The 12851-nt window shown below is 35.1% G+C and overlaps 1 protein-coding gene across 1 annotated transcript in view; it reads right to left on the bottom strand.

The window, feature by feature from the left end:
• Nucleotides 1-424: 424 nt before the first annotated feature.
• The window catches only part of RyR (Ryanodine receptor), a 240618-nt gene continuing 228191 nt past the window's right edge, over nt 425-12851 (bottom strand). The window contains exons 108-112 of the mRNA XM_088272014.1: nt 11840-11971; nt 10015-10171; nt 7125-7234; nt 6157-6259; nt 425-4340 (exon numbers count right to left, since the gene is read on the bottom strand). Of these exons, the coding sequence (XP_088128140.1) occupies nt 4237-4340; nt 6157-6259; nt 7125-7234; nt 10015-10171; nt 11840-11971 (606 nt within the window). The 3' untranslated portion in view covers nt 425-4236. The remainder of the gene's footprint in view (nt 4341-6156; nt 6260-7124; nt 7235-10014; nt 10172-11839; nt 11972-12851) is intronic.

Raw genomic sequence — 12851 nt, 5'->3', positions numbered from 1 at the left:
TCAAGATGATTAAAAATAAATCTTTTTAAAAAGTGGATCGCTACGTGCAGCGTGGAACGACTGGTTGTGATCGGTAGCCTGGAAGGGAATAGAGGGAGAGGAAGATCCCACACGATGAACCAATGGAGTTAAGGTAGCAGCAGGCACCCCGGTGGTCGAATTGCTTCGTGCAGCGCAGTCAAGGGATAACTGGAGAAGAGTCATTGCTTGCACAAGGGTCACAACCCTCAGTAATGATGACTAAGTCTGAGAAGAAAAATTATGTTTTGAGTAGAAGTAAAAATATTCTTGTGCTGTTCAATCGAATAAATAAAATCATATTTCTTTCCCCATAAATCCTGTTTATAAAACATATGTTTACCTAGTGAAAGATTTACATATACAAAAGGAAGTAAAAAGGAATCTGAATAAATAATATGTAATATACCTTTATAAACTTTTTATTCACTTAAAACAAAAATCAACAAATCCACGCACCAGGCTTCATCCGTGGGAGCTTATATTCTCATCTATATATTCAACATTCATTATATAATTAAACAAGTTTGTTAAATAAAATGGACAATAAAACTCTTTGAATAAATATTAATATTTCAATCAATCAATTTTTTAAACAATCAGTTGGGAAGGTACCAATTCTTACCAGCATTATTTTTATTTGAATTCTAAAAATCTTTCAAAATTCTTAACATTTTGTTATTAATTCTCTCATATGCCCAATTTATATTTAAAAAAATTAAATATAGTTTTTCGATATGAATAAACGAATACAGTTTCAGTTAAAGCATGAGGGTAAAGTAAAAAATGGCTAATATGATCATTACTTTAATTTTAACAGTTTTAACTCATGATATTTTACTAAACATATGTAGTACGACCTACGTAGACATATTTTACTAAACATTTTACTAAACATATGTAGTTTACTAAACATATGTAATATGTGGACGACCGAAAAAGACTTGGCACGATCAGATCAATCAGAACCTAAAATCTGGCGGTGTCAAAAGACTGCGTAATCGGATGGCATGTGTGACTAGATGTATGGATGTGAAGGAGGCGAGGAGTGTATGTCAGGACAGAAGAGTGTGGCGTTCCATCCTCTCTGCCTACCCCTGCGGAACCTAAAATCTGGCGGTGTCAAAAGACTGCGTAATCGGATGGCATGTGTGACTAGATGTATGGATGTGAAGGAGGCGAGGAGTGTATGTCAGGACAGAAGAGTGTGGCGTTCCATCCTCTCTGCTTACCCCTGCGGAGAAACGGCGTGATGGTAGTAGTAGTAGTAGTAGTAGTAGTATGTAGTAAATACAATGATAGGTATGACTGGCACTGTTCTTGTCAGTCTGAACAAAAATAAAATAAAATGAGACACTCCGAAAATATAATTTTAAAGAACTATAGCCCAGTTAAACTCATAACTTAAGTTTTGCTGGTAAAATCACATGTTTTTAAATAATTACTTTAAACTTTGTAACTTTTTTATTTAAATGTGATAAAAGTGTGTTTGATGGCTATGCGACTCTGACGGACCTGAGCCAGATGCATCAGATTTTGACCAGGCAATCTGGCGCTGTGCCCAAAGAAAAGTAAACCTTCGACATAGCTTTTATTATTGTTCTATCCAATAATGAAGGAAGCGCCCTTGGGGTAGTATTTTATGAAAATGGTGCTTTATCAATTATCAAAAATTGTCATTTTTATTACAAATGCGCTGTTTTTTGGGCCCATCTAATGGTTAAGAGAAAGAAGAAGAAATAATCTTGGTAAAAATTGGCATCCCTATGTTAAAATTTGAAAATATTTTATCTTTAAACATTTTTTATAAAATCAGAAGTCAACATTACTAAAGAACAGTTAAAATTGATCTTTTTAAAATTTCTAATAAAATTTTCTTTAGAGATATAAAATTCAATAACTATGTGTTATATTTACAAAATATTAATGAATTGACATTATTACTTTTAGGTTTCAGGATAAGGACATTAAAAATTACATGATTTGTATATAAATATATCAAAATTACATTAAAAATGTGATATTTTTATAAATCTAAACATCAAATGAAAAACCGCAGAAGACAATAAAAATTCACCTTGAGAAAATGTGATTTTATGGTAAATATTTAAGAATAAAAATGATAAGCAAAAATGCAAAATAAGTAATACATTACACAGGCCGATAAATATATGTATTTTTTGATGATTTTATACTTGATGATTTTATTCTTACCTCAATCCACAAGCTACTCCGAGTACTGGCATGCAAACCCTGAGTAACCTAGTTATAACTGCTTTTTCTTACCTCCAATAATTCCTTTCTCATTTTCTTTCCAATATAGAGGTATTAATATCCTTCACTCTCCACACCTCCATTAGCATCATCTTATCAAATAAATTCCACTCCTATACCTAAAAATCTTAAGCACAGGACTGACAACAATGTGTCGATCACCATTTAGGCACGAAAAGGAGTAAAATGAAAGAATGAAATAAACTTTTCTTAATATCAGTTACTTGATCATATCAGGTTTTTGAGTAAAATGAAGTAATGCATTTTTATAGGGTGTTGAAATTTTGCTCTTTGCCCTGTGGCAATACACGTCAAGAATAAGCAGTACTTTTATATAAATATACGATCGAGACAATTGGTTCCTAGGCTTTTAAGCTTCAAACGTGATCTTATCGCAATGACAGTATCAGGAATCGCTCTGCAAATGTCTGATTTTGAATATTCATATGTGATAGCCATATCTATCTTCTGATTCGTGATCAACACTTCAAAATTAGATATGAAAGACTGTAAAATATATAATTATTCATATCAAATACATACAATGTTGCCAACAACTGATTTCTCACAATTCAGATGATCCAAAAACTGATCATAGATTTGTGATCAACGCCCAAAATTTGAGTGAAAAATATAATTTTATCGGCTTGTGTAACAGATCAAGGGTGCCCATATTTTCAAATTAATTTTGTAATCAATACATAAAATGCAATTAATTAAATTATGGGATGACCCAATAATATGCACATTCAGAAGTTGAAGGAATTTTGTTAAAAGTAAATACTTGAGCAATTTGCAATCTAATTTTGCATTCATTTTTAAATTCTTAATGAGATAAAATTTTTTGTCAATTATTTTGACTTGGAGTTATTAGTATTAAAGTTTAATTGTGAAAAAAAGGTCAGAAAGGATACGGTAAGTCCATGGAGATATTCATCTGCCTTCGTAGTGTAATGGGTAGTGCTTTGGTTAGCGTTTCTAAAAGTCCTAGATTCAATTTCTGGTGGAGTCAACATCAATACAAAGCTGGCTGGTACCTGAAGGGCAAGACTGGTAGCCTTGCCTTGTGTAATTTGAAATCAGGATAACGCTGCATTTATCTGATGGAGTGCCTTATAAACCACTGAGCGAGCATGAAGAAAAATGATGATTATCTTATATTGTTATAATCATAAAAGATCTTTTGTGTTTGAAGTGAGGTTATGTTTCTTCAATTGAAAAATACTGAGACCATAAACCTTAAACGCATCTTTTGAGCTATGGTACATATTAATGGGATAAATATATGGCAATAAAACTTAGATATCTTCAGAACTATCCACAATATCACCCCTTCTTAGAAGATTCTCGTCTTCTTTCCCCTTAACTTCTTATCTGATCTTTTTCTGTCTTCCTTGTTTTCATTGATTCACAGTGCCATTAAAATGCAATACAGTTAATGTTTGATAATTCATACTCTGGCAATATTTTTATACTTCTGTCTGCGAGCACTTTCCTACAAACAATTTCAAACAGCTGTATAAGGTATAAATACACCTTGAACATTTTAAACCTGCGTTCCGTTGGTTGGAAGATAATGCTTCATAGGAATAAGCTCGCTTATGTGCATTCATTCTGTAAAAGAAGTTTAGTAAATATATATAGCACAAGATCTTTTTTACAGAGGTATAGCGTAACTAGTATAAGATTTTTAAAACAAGATATGTGCAGCTAATGAATTTCTGTGAGCATTTTATGAAAGTGTTTTATCCAGAAAAACATGCAATATATTTATGTTGAGTTCTGAAAAGATGTCCAAAGACAAATATTATGAGATCTTTGTCTATTGCTTAATCTGTGGTTAACTCTTTGGTCGCTGTTTCCATTTCCGTGGAATTACCGTGTCAGTTCTGACCTGATTTGCTTATGATTCAAAATGCAATGTTAGTTAAAAATATTAAGAGGTTATTCTCCCATGACGTCTTCATATTGTTTTCTGAAGCAATCTCCCACGGGGAAGAAGTCCCAGCATCTCTGTTGATACATGTTCCATACGAACGTTTCTTGACCTGAAAAATATGCATGAATTAAATACAAATTGTAGAAATACACAACTTTTGCTACTTCTATATTTATGTATCTCCTCATACATACACTCCGACTCCTGAACTGACCACTTTCAAGTATTGTAAATACTCGATAATGCCAAACTTTCCTCGGCCTTACTCTGGCTCTCCTTTCTATATCTTCATGAGTCTTTTTTTTAAAAAAAAAAAGAAATACATGTGTTTTTATTATTTCCAAAAATACTCCCATTCATTGGAACATCTACCATCCATGGTTAAGCCGCACTGAGAAAATGCATTTTTTTTAAAATAAAAAGAGAAATATTTGTGTTTTTATTATTTACACAAATATACAATTTTATACTATTTCTGTGAGCCTAAGCGGCTCATTATTAGAAATAGGTATCAAATTGTGGTAGAGTGGGTTCAAACCGAAACTCAGACTTAAGAGTCTGCGACACTAACCACGGGACCACAACCCGACTGCATCCAGTCTACTTTCAACTGCATTCAGTCTACTTTCATCATTCTTTGGCCAACTCCATGCAACACTTCCATTCATTAAAATACATCTCAACACACCTTTCTTATTAAAAACGAAGATATAAGAAAGGAATGTAAGGCTGAACGAGGAATAATTGAAAAGATTAGGAAGAGTTCTTTGTGGTGGTATGGACATGTGGAGCGAATGGATAACGAGAGAATGACTAAGAAAATATATGTGGCGAATGTAAGAGGGAAAACAGAACGTGGACGACCGAAAAAGACTTGGCACGATCAGATCAATCAGAATCTAAAATCTGGCGGTGTCAAAAGTCTGCGTAATCGGAGGGCATGTGTGACTAGATGTATGGATGTGAAGGAGGCGAGGAGTGTATGTCAGGACAGAAGAGTGTGGCGTTCCATCCTCTCTGCCTACCCCTGCGGCGAAACGGCGTGATGGTAGCAGTAGTACTTATCTCAGCCTTGCATTCTTTCCTCATATTCATTGGAACATTTATCATACAACATTCTGACACACATTCGCCTGAGAAAACGCATTTCGACTGCGTTCAGTCTACTTTTATCCTTCTTTTACCAACCCGTTCCTTTACTTCAATACATTCAAATACATCTTACCACAACTTTCTTAATTTTGTCGATAATGCTTATCTCAGCCTTGCATTCTTTCCTCATATCACATTAAAACATTAATTTATAGATTTTGCATTTAATTTGTAGAACTCCATTTTAATTCATGCATTATGTTAAATCAAATACTGATTTTTTAAGTCCATTTGAGACATTCGTTTGAAAATGCCATAATTAGGAGAAACAGTTGTCACAAAATTGAGTTCTATGTATTTTATTTCAATTTTTTTTTAACAATCAAATACAACTTAGTAGACTCAAAAAATTACCAAGAGAACGCATTCCGACTGCATTCAGTCTACTTTCATCCTTCTTTTGCCAACTCCATGCTTCACTTCCATACATTAGGGTAGGATCCAGGACTTCGCTGTGTACTGCCAGTTTAGCTTTCGCTGATAGATTCTTATTTGCTAAAACTGATTGCTTGAATTATTAATATGTTTAATTTTGTCCATGCGGAGTGAATGCCATGCCAGAAGGTATCATTACACTTTTGATTGCATGACTCCAATTTACTCATGGCTGTTTTTTTTTTCTCTCCAGGGTATGATCAGTCGAGTGCCTACTCCTCCTCAGCAGTATGGCCATCCTCCAATCCCGAGCCTGCCCCCCGTGATGCCAGCCGCTAGCAACCCCAACCTTATGGCTGCGTACCAAGAAGGCTAATTGAATTCAATAAACATCTTACCAGTGTATTCTGTATCAGGTTTGTTGATGAGATGCATAAGGAAAAACATGTAGTTTGCTAAATTATGCTCCCTTTGGACGTGAGTGTCAAATCCGTGCGGAACCTTGAATCAGACAAAATATAAACATGTAATTTTCAATGGTTTCAATATAAAAAAACATACATTATAAATAATATTCCATCCGTCAGGCACAACACTTGGATGGGTTGACTGGCCAATGTCAGTACACGACGGATTCTTCAGTTCTTTGGACACGTTGCTTGTGGCAGTAAGGATAGCCTGGAACGACTGATTGTGATCGGTAGCCTGGAGGGGAAGAGAGGGAGAGGAAGATTCTATACGATGGACTGATCAAGTTAAGGCAGCAGCAGGCACCTCGGTGGTTGGAGCGCTAGGTGCAGCGCAGTCAAGGGATAACTGGACAAGAGTCGTTGCTTCCATAAGGGTCACAACCCTCAGTAATGAGAAATAAGACGGATAAGAATGAAGAATATATCAATAACATTTGAGTGTGTCCAAATACTTGTTCACAAATCTGGATTATCTCCAATTATAGTTTTTTATCATATTATTTTTTGACATCTCAATATAAATGAAGAAGAATATGGAAGTCTGTGCATTTACGGGGCTTACGACCATCATAGGCTGGTTTATGTGATCACTTTACACAGATGTGACAATCCCTAATTCTACCCATGATTGACAACCACACTACTCAAATTCTTGGAACTTCTAGATATATGGTTCAATTTCGAAACACAGTGCTAGAATCACTTGAATTTCATAAGAGACGTCTATTGCTGGGATTAAATAACCTTTTTATTGAGCAGCAACTCTTTCATTTGTATGTGAGGTCCGAACCCTGGATTAAAATCACATAAAAAAAGAAAAAAAGGAAAATGGCTCCTATATTTTATAAGTATTTGTACAAACTCAAAATGTTGTAAACAATTAAAGTTTTTAAAACCTTGTCGAAGTAGTCTTTGCCGATTCCGCATATGAAGCAGCTGTTGTCCATGTCTTCTTTCACAGACTCCAGTTGATCACGGAGCTCTCCGAAGGCATCAATGATCAAACCTGAGGACAGACATCAGATCTTTCAATATAATGTGTTTGGGACAAGGTAACTGCAAGGAATGTGGGCATGTTGGTGACACATTGGCGACAACAACATAGCCGTAATTGTGTGCAAATGCGTATAGTCTGGCAAGGGCATTCTAGATTTGTCTCTTCTAGAAAGCAGTCACTAATTTAGAGCTCCGTAGTAATACTTATTTAAAATAAACCAAAGTAAAAGTATTAGAGACGTATCACTGATCATCTTCCACCATCTACTAGTCTTCTTCTTCTTCTAACCGCTATTCGCATCCAATGGTGCATAGGGCACTGCACCGTTTTGACACAGTGTTATCTTGATTGTTACTTATATGAAGAACTCCTGCGCTTCAAGAACCAGTCCTGGATAATATCAAATAATTATTAGAGTGTTATATCACTAATATTTATGTTTACCCCCCCTCGGGAATCAAACCCGGGACTTCCAGAGCGGTAGCTAAATACACTAACCATTACACCATGGAGGCGGACAAAACGGCGCTTTATGGGCAGGTGGAATCATGGGCCCATATTTTTTTTATGACGATGCTGGCCAGAATGTAAGGGTCAGTGGAGAGCGTTACAGAACCATGATTACTGACTTCTTCGTACCTCAGTTCAAGGGTATTGATATTATAGAGCTGTGGTTTCAACAAGATGGCGCAACATGCCATACGCCGGGAACCACCATCAATTTATTGCGGGAAATTTGAATTGAATTTGAATTGAATTTGTACACCTGTATCACTTGATATTTGTAAGTGTGCCGAATTTTAAATAAATTTGTTTATTGTATTTGTGGAGGTCCTCACCGAAACGTTATATCTCTGTTATAAATGATTTTAAGTAATCAGGAATTCTAGCTTGTAAAATTGTTACGTTTTAATGATTTCATATTGGTTTAGCATAGGATTGATCACGTTTTGTCGCAACTTTAGTTAAGATTTTGATAGAATACACTAAACAGAACAGATTTGCATTTAACCCTTTCCGGTCCTATTCATATCATTCGAAATCGACTCTATTCCGGTGAGTCCAATGTCGAATGTCATTCGACATTTTTTTTCTTCATCATTTTAGTGTTAACCTTTTAACCGCGTTAACTTTGTTCCTAAGAGACGCTCGTGCGCGGCTGTATTTCGCCGTTTTTTAAATGATTACTTTCACCATGTATTTAGTTATGAAACGATTTATTTTCCTAAACAAAAATGTTCAATGGGATTCATTGTGCCTTTTTGGTACTCTATAATACACGTGTGTCACATTATTCTTGAAATATATCGTAATATAAACAAATAAGATCGTAACATAAATAAATCAAAGCACGCATCGTGTGTCACTCTTACCCACTGGCGATACGTAGCGTCGAGAGTGAGACAGATATAGGGCATGATTATGGCGCGGACTAATTACCGACCGCAAGAAAAATCAGGGATCTGTTCTTTTATTTATCCTTGTGATGTTACAAATTATTAATCAGATATTTCAACAGACGTCATAAGGCCAAGGATTGACGTATTATTTTATCCAAAGTTCCACACCATGAAAAAATCCCTTCTAGTTGAACTGAGGTTCGAAACTTGGAGCAAAGTGAAAACACAAACGCTTATGTCAGCCGCGTACAGGGCATGTTTTGTTAAAACACATACGGTTATGCGAGCCGCGTGGATCCGGTTAAAATACAAGCAAAAATGTTTTTTTTTCACTCGTATTTAGTGTGTATACAGGGACAAGGATTCAATGACTTTTATAAACACTAGAATGTGTAACTTTCTGCACTACTTTATACAAAAGGTTTGTTTTGCGGGCTGGCTCCTGGCATCAGTTACACTCGACCAGTGCGTATGTGAGTAGCAGTGATGACGATTCCATCCACGATAGCCCACGTGTATGGAAAAATGTTACGCTCAACGAAAAATTGTGTGCAATTAGGAAAGAAACCCGATACATTTGGGTCACTTGCGAGAGAAAGCCCGGCCTTTGCATCGGTGACTGTTTTCACTGATATCATACATGTAATAATAAGAGACAAATCGCTCACTCCTTTCAAGAACGTCATAAATCAAAAAACTTGATTTTTCAGGAGAACGTTTTTAAAGTTTAAAAATATAATGCAATGTATTCAAAATAAATATCAAGCCACTTATTGAACTTTTTACTGTGTAACAGATCTTTTTAGGTAAAACCTGAAGGTTATTTCTCCATTTGTAAAATATTTAGTATATTTCAAAAAAATAATTAAACAATACCTTTTCTTCAAAATGCAAAAACAACACTTTCTGCCCTGTAGTGGGTAAATATTAATTTAAAAATATGATTATTTTGCTGGGATATAGTACGTTTTTTGGGCATTCCGAAAACATGCACAACTGAAAATTAACGATTTTTGATTTATGACGTTCTTGAAAGGAGTGAGCGAAATGTAATAATAAGAAACAAGGTTGTATACATTCAAAATAAAAATAAATTTTTAACACAAGTGTAGTTTTATAAGAAAAACTTGGATGTATTGTTTTACCCTGTAATGCTGTAAATCTATTGTGGACCTGATGGAATTTTTTTAAAATTTTATGGACCGGAAAGGGGTAATGGATTTTTGTGCATTATTGGAAATGTAACTTTTTGGCGAGGACCTCCAGATTTGATTTTGTGGGTCTGTGAGTGTTTTTATGTAGTGTGTTATTGGTGAACAAATAAACATCAAACGGCGCCTCATTTTAGTTTAAGACTGATCACAGTTTGGCATGAGACAGTGTCCTCACCCTGAATGATGGCCAGCAGGATGACAATTACGAAGAAGAAGAAGGTGATGTCGAACATGATGCGGTACGCCTCGTAGTCGTCGCCGTCGGGGTCCCCGATCTCGTCACCTATGCCTCCGCCGGCTCTCACCCCCTTGTACAGGTGGAACACGAAACACTGGGAACCATAAAAAAAGAAATTTTACTGAGAATTTGCAACTGTTAGTCTTTCCTTTGATTGCTCTTCTAAATTTCCATTAAATCCATGCGTAATTTATGTGCTCAGATTTTTACTTAAACACCGACAAGAAACACATTCATTGACATAGCGCACATACACACAGACACACACTTACTTACTTACTTATAACCCTTATCCGCACCCAATGGTGCATAGGACACTGCATCCAATCAACGCAGTGTTATTTTGATTGTTTCTTGCATGAAGGCAAGGTGATCACTCCTGCGCTTCAGGGACCAGTCCAGGGTAGTATAAAATAAATATTAGAGTGTGAAATCACTAATATTTATTTTAACTCGGGACCACCAGCACGGTAGCTAAACACGCTGACCATTACACCACGGAGGCGGACAAACACACAGACACACACACACAGGCACATACAGATGCACATACATAAACACATACAGACACACACACATATATATCATTAATTGATTCGGCAGTCACATTGTAATAATATCTATCCATTTTTAATGCATTGAAATACGTTTCACAATAGATTAAGATAAGGTGGTTTTAACCACGTAAAATTTAAGTAAAAAATAATGACAAATATGAAAATAGCTTGGTCTTTTCCTCCGTCTGGCTACACCGTCAAATTGGCACCGCTGACAAATACGAACATGGTGAATTCGCAACGGAGATTCCCGAACGAAATCAACGATCGCAGCGAGCCGAGGAGAAGAGGACGAGGTCGCCTACGACGTTTGTCCGTAGCGGACGTGTTTATCTAGCTTCACATGTTTACTTCCATAGTTCATAAATTCATTAGATTAAGTATTTTTAGTAATTATCAATAGTAATTGTAGTGTAATATTTATTCAATATTAGCCTGGACTGGTACCTGAAGCGGAGGGCTGATCACCTTTCCTTCATGTGTAAACGATCAAGATAACACTGCGTTTATATGACGCAGTGCCCTATGCACCATTGGGGTGCAGATAAGGGTTTTATTATTTTTTATTAATCTTTTTAACTTTTGCCATATATTATTATTGCTGTTTACTTTTAACTCATTTAACATTTCGCTCACTCCTTTCAAGAACGTCATAAATCAAAAATTGTCAATTTTTCAGTTATGCATGTTTTCGGAATGCTCAGAAAATGTACTATATCCCAGCAAAAGAGGCATATTTTTAACATGATATTTACCCGCTACAGGGGAGAAAGTGTTGTTTTTGCATTTTGAAGAAAAGGTATTGTTTAACTATTTTTTTAAATATACTACATATTTTTCAAATGGAGAAAAAAACTTCAGGTTTTACCTAAAAAGATCTGTTGCACAGTAAAAAGTTCAGTAAGTGGCTTGATATTTATTTATAATACATTGTATTATATTTTTAAACTTTAAAAACGTTCTCCTGAAAAATCAAGTATTTTGATTTATGACGTTCTTGAAAGGAGTGAGCGATTTGTGAAATTTTGTAATTGGAATGTTACAATTACCTGTTTTATTTGTAACTCATAAATGTACATGTATTCATGTTAATGTTCTGTTAAATTTCTAAATAAATAAATAATAAAACTTCCTTTCAATTAGAGTGTATTTTTAAAAACCTTATAAGTAGGTGAACCGAACTGAATTTATAATGTTCAACTTACCGTCAGCATGTCGTGACATTTCTTCTCCACAACGTCTTCTTCTTCCGACACATAGAACTTCCGGAAGAAGTTGAAGGCTATGACGGTGTAGATGTACACAATGATTGTCAGCAGCATCACCGTCAGGACCAACTGAAATACAAAACAAACATACAAGTCAATTTTTTTCATCAGAACCTGGATTATTCACTCTACGGATGATATAACAAGATTTAGTTGGCCCATTCAACAGTGGCTTGATATTTATTTTTAATACATTTCATTATATTTTTAAACTTTAAAAACGATCTGAAAAATCAAGTTTTTTGATATATGACGTTGTTGAAAGGAGTGAGCGACATGTGTTCATATTTGAATTGATGGAACGTACCTATATGTTTTAGAGTCCCCAACCGAATCACCAGGGAACTGACACCCTCTTTTACCAACTTGGTTATATACGTATGTGGTATATCGCTCACTCCTTTCAAGAACGTCATAAATCAAAAATCGTAAATTTTCAGTTGTGCATGTTTTCAGAATGCCCAGAAAACGTACTACATCCCAGCAAAAGAGGCATATTTTTAACTTAATATTTACTCGCTACAGGGCAAAAAGTGTTGTTTTTGCATTTTGAAGAAAAGGTATTGTTTAATTATTTTTTTAAATGTACTTAATTTTTTTCAAATGGAGAAAAAACCTTCAGGTTTTACCTAAAAAGATCTGTTGCACAGTAAAAAGTTCAATAAGTGGCTTGATATTTATTTTTAATACATTGTATTATATTATTAAACTTTAAAAACGTGCTACTGAAAAATCAAGTTTTTTGATTTATGACGTTCTTGAAAGGAGTGAGCGATATATCCAAACATTTGGGTTAGAACCCTGATTCCAATCCAAATGTAAACAACCGAATCCTGACTCAGCTGTGTACTGCCAATTTAGCCTTTGCTAATAGCCTTCAGTTTGTGGACTCCATATGCCTCACATAGGCAGTAAATATGACTAAATAAGGGAGTTTGTCCACTACACG

This window comes from Brachycentrus maculatus, unplaced genomic scaffold (assembly GCF_059751285.1).
Source record: "Brachycentrus maculatus isolate JH-2025_06_01 unplaced genomic scaffold, ASM5975128v1 h1tg000475l, whole genome shotgun sequence".
Taxonomy (NCBI): Eukaryota; Metazoa; Arthropoda; class Insecta; order Trichoptera; family Brachycentridae; genus Brachycentrus; species Brachycentrus maculatus.
This window is presented reverse-complemented; position numbering and strand designations above follow the sequence as displayed.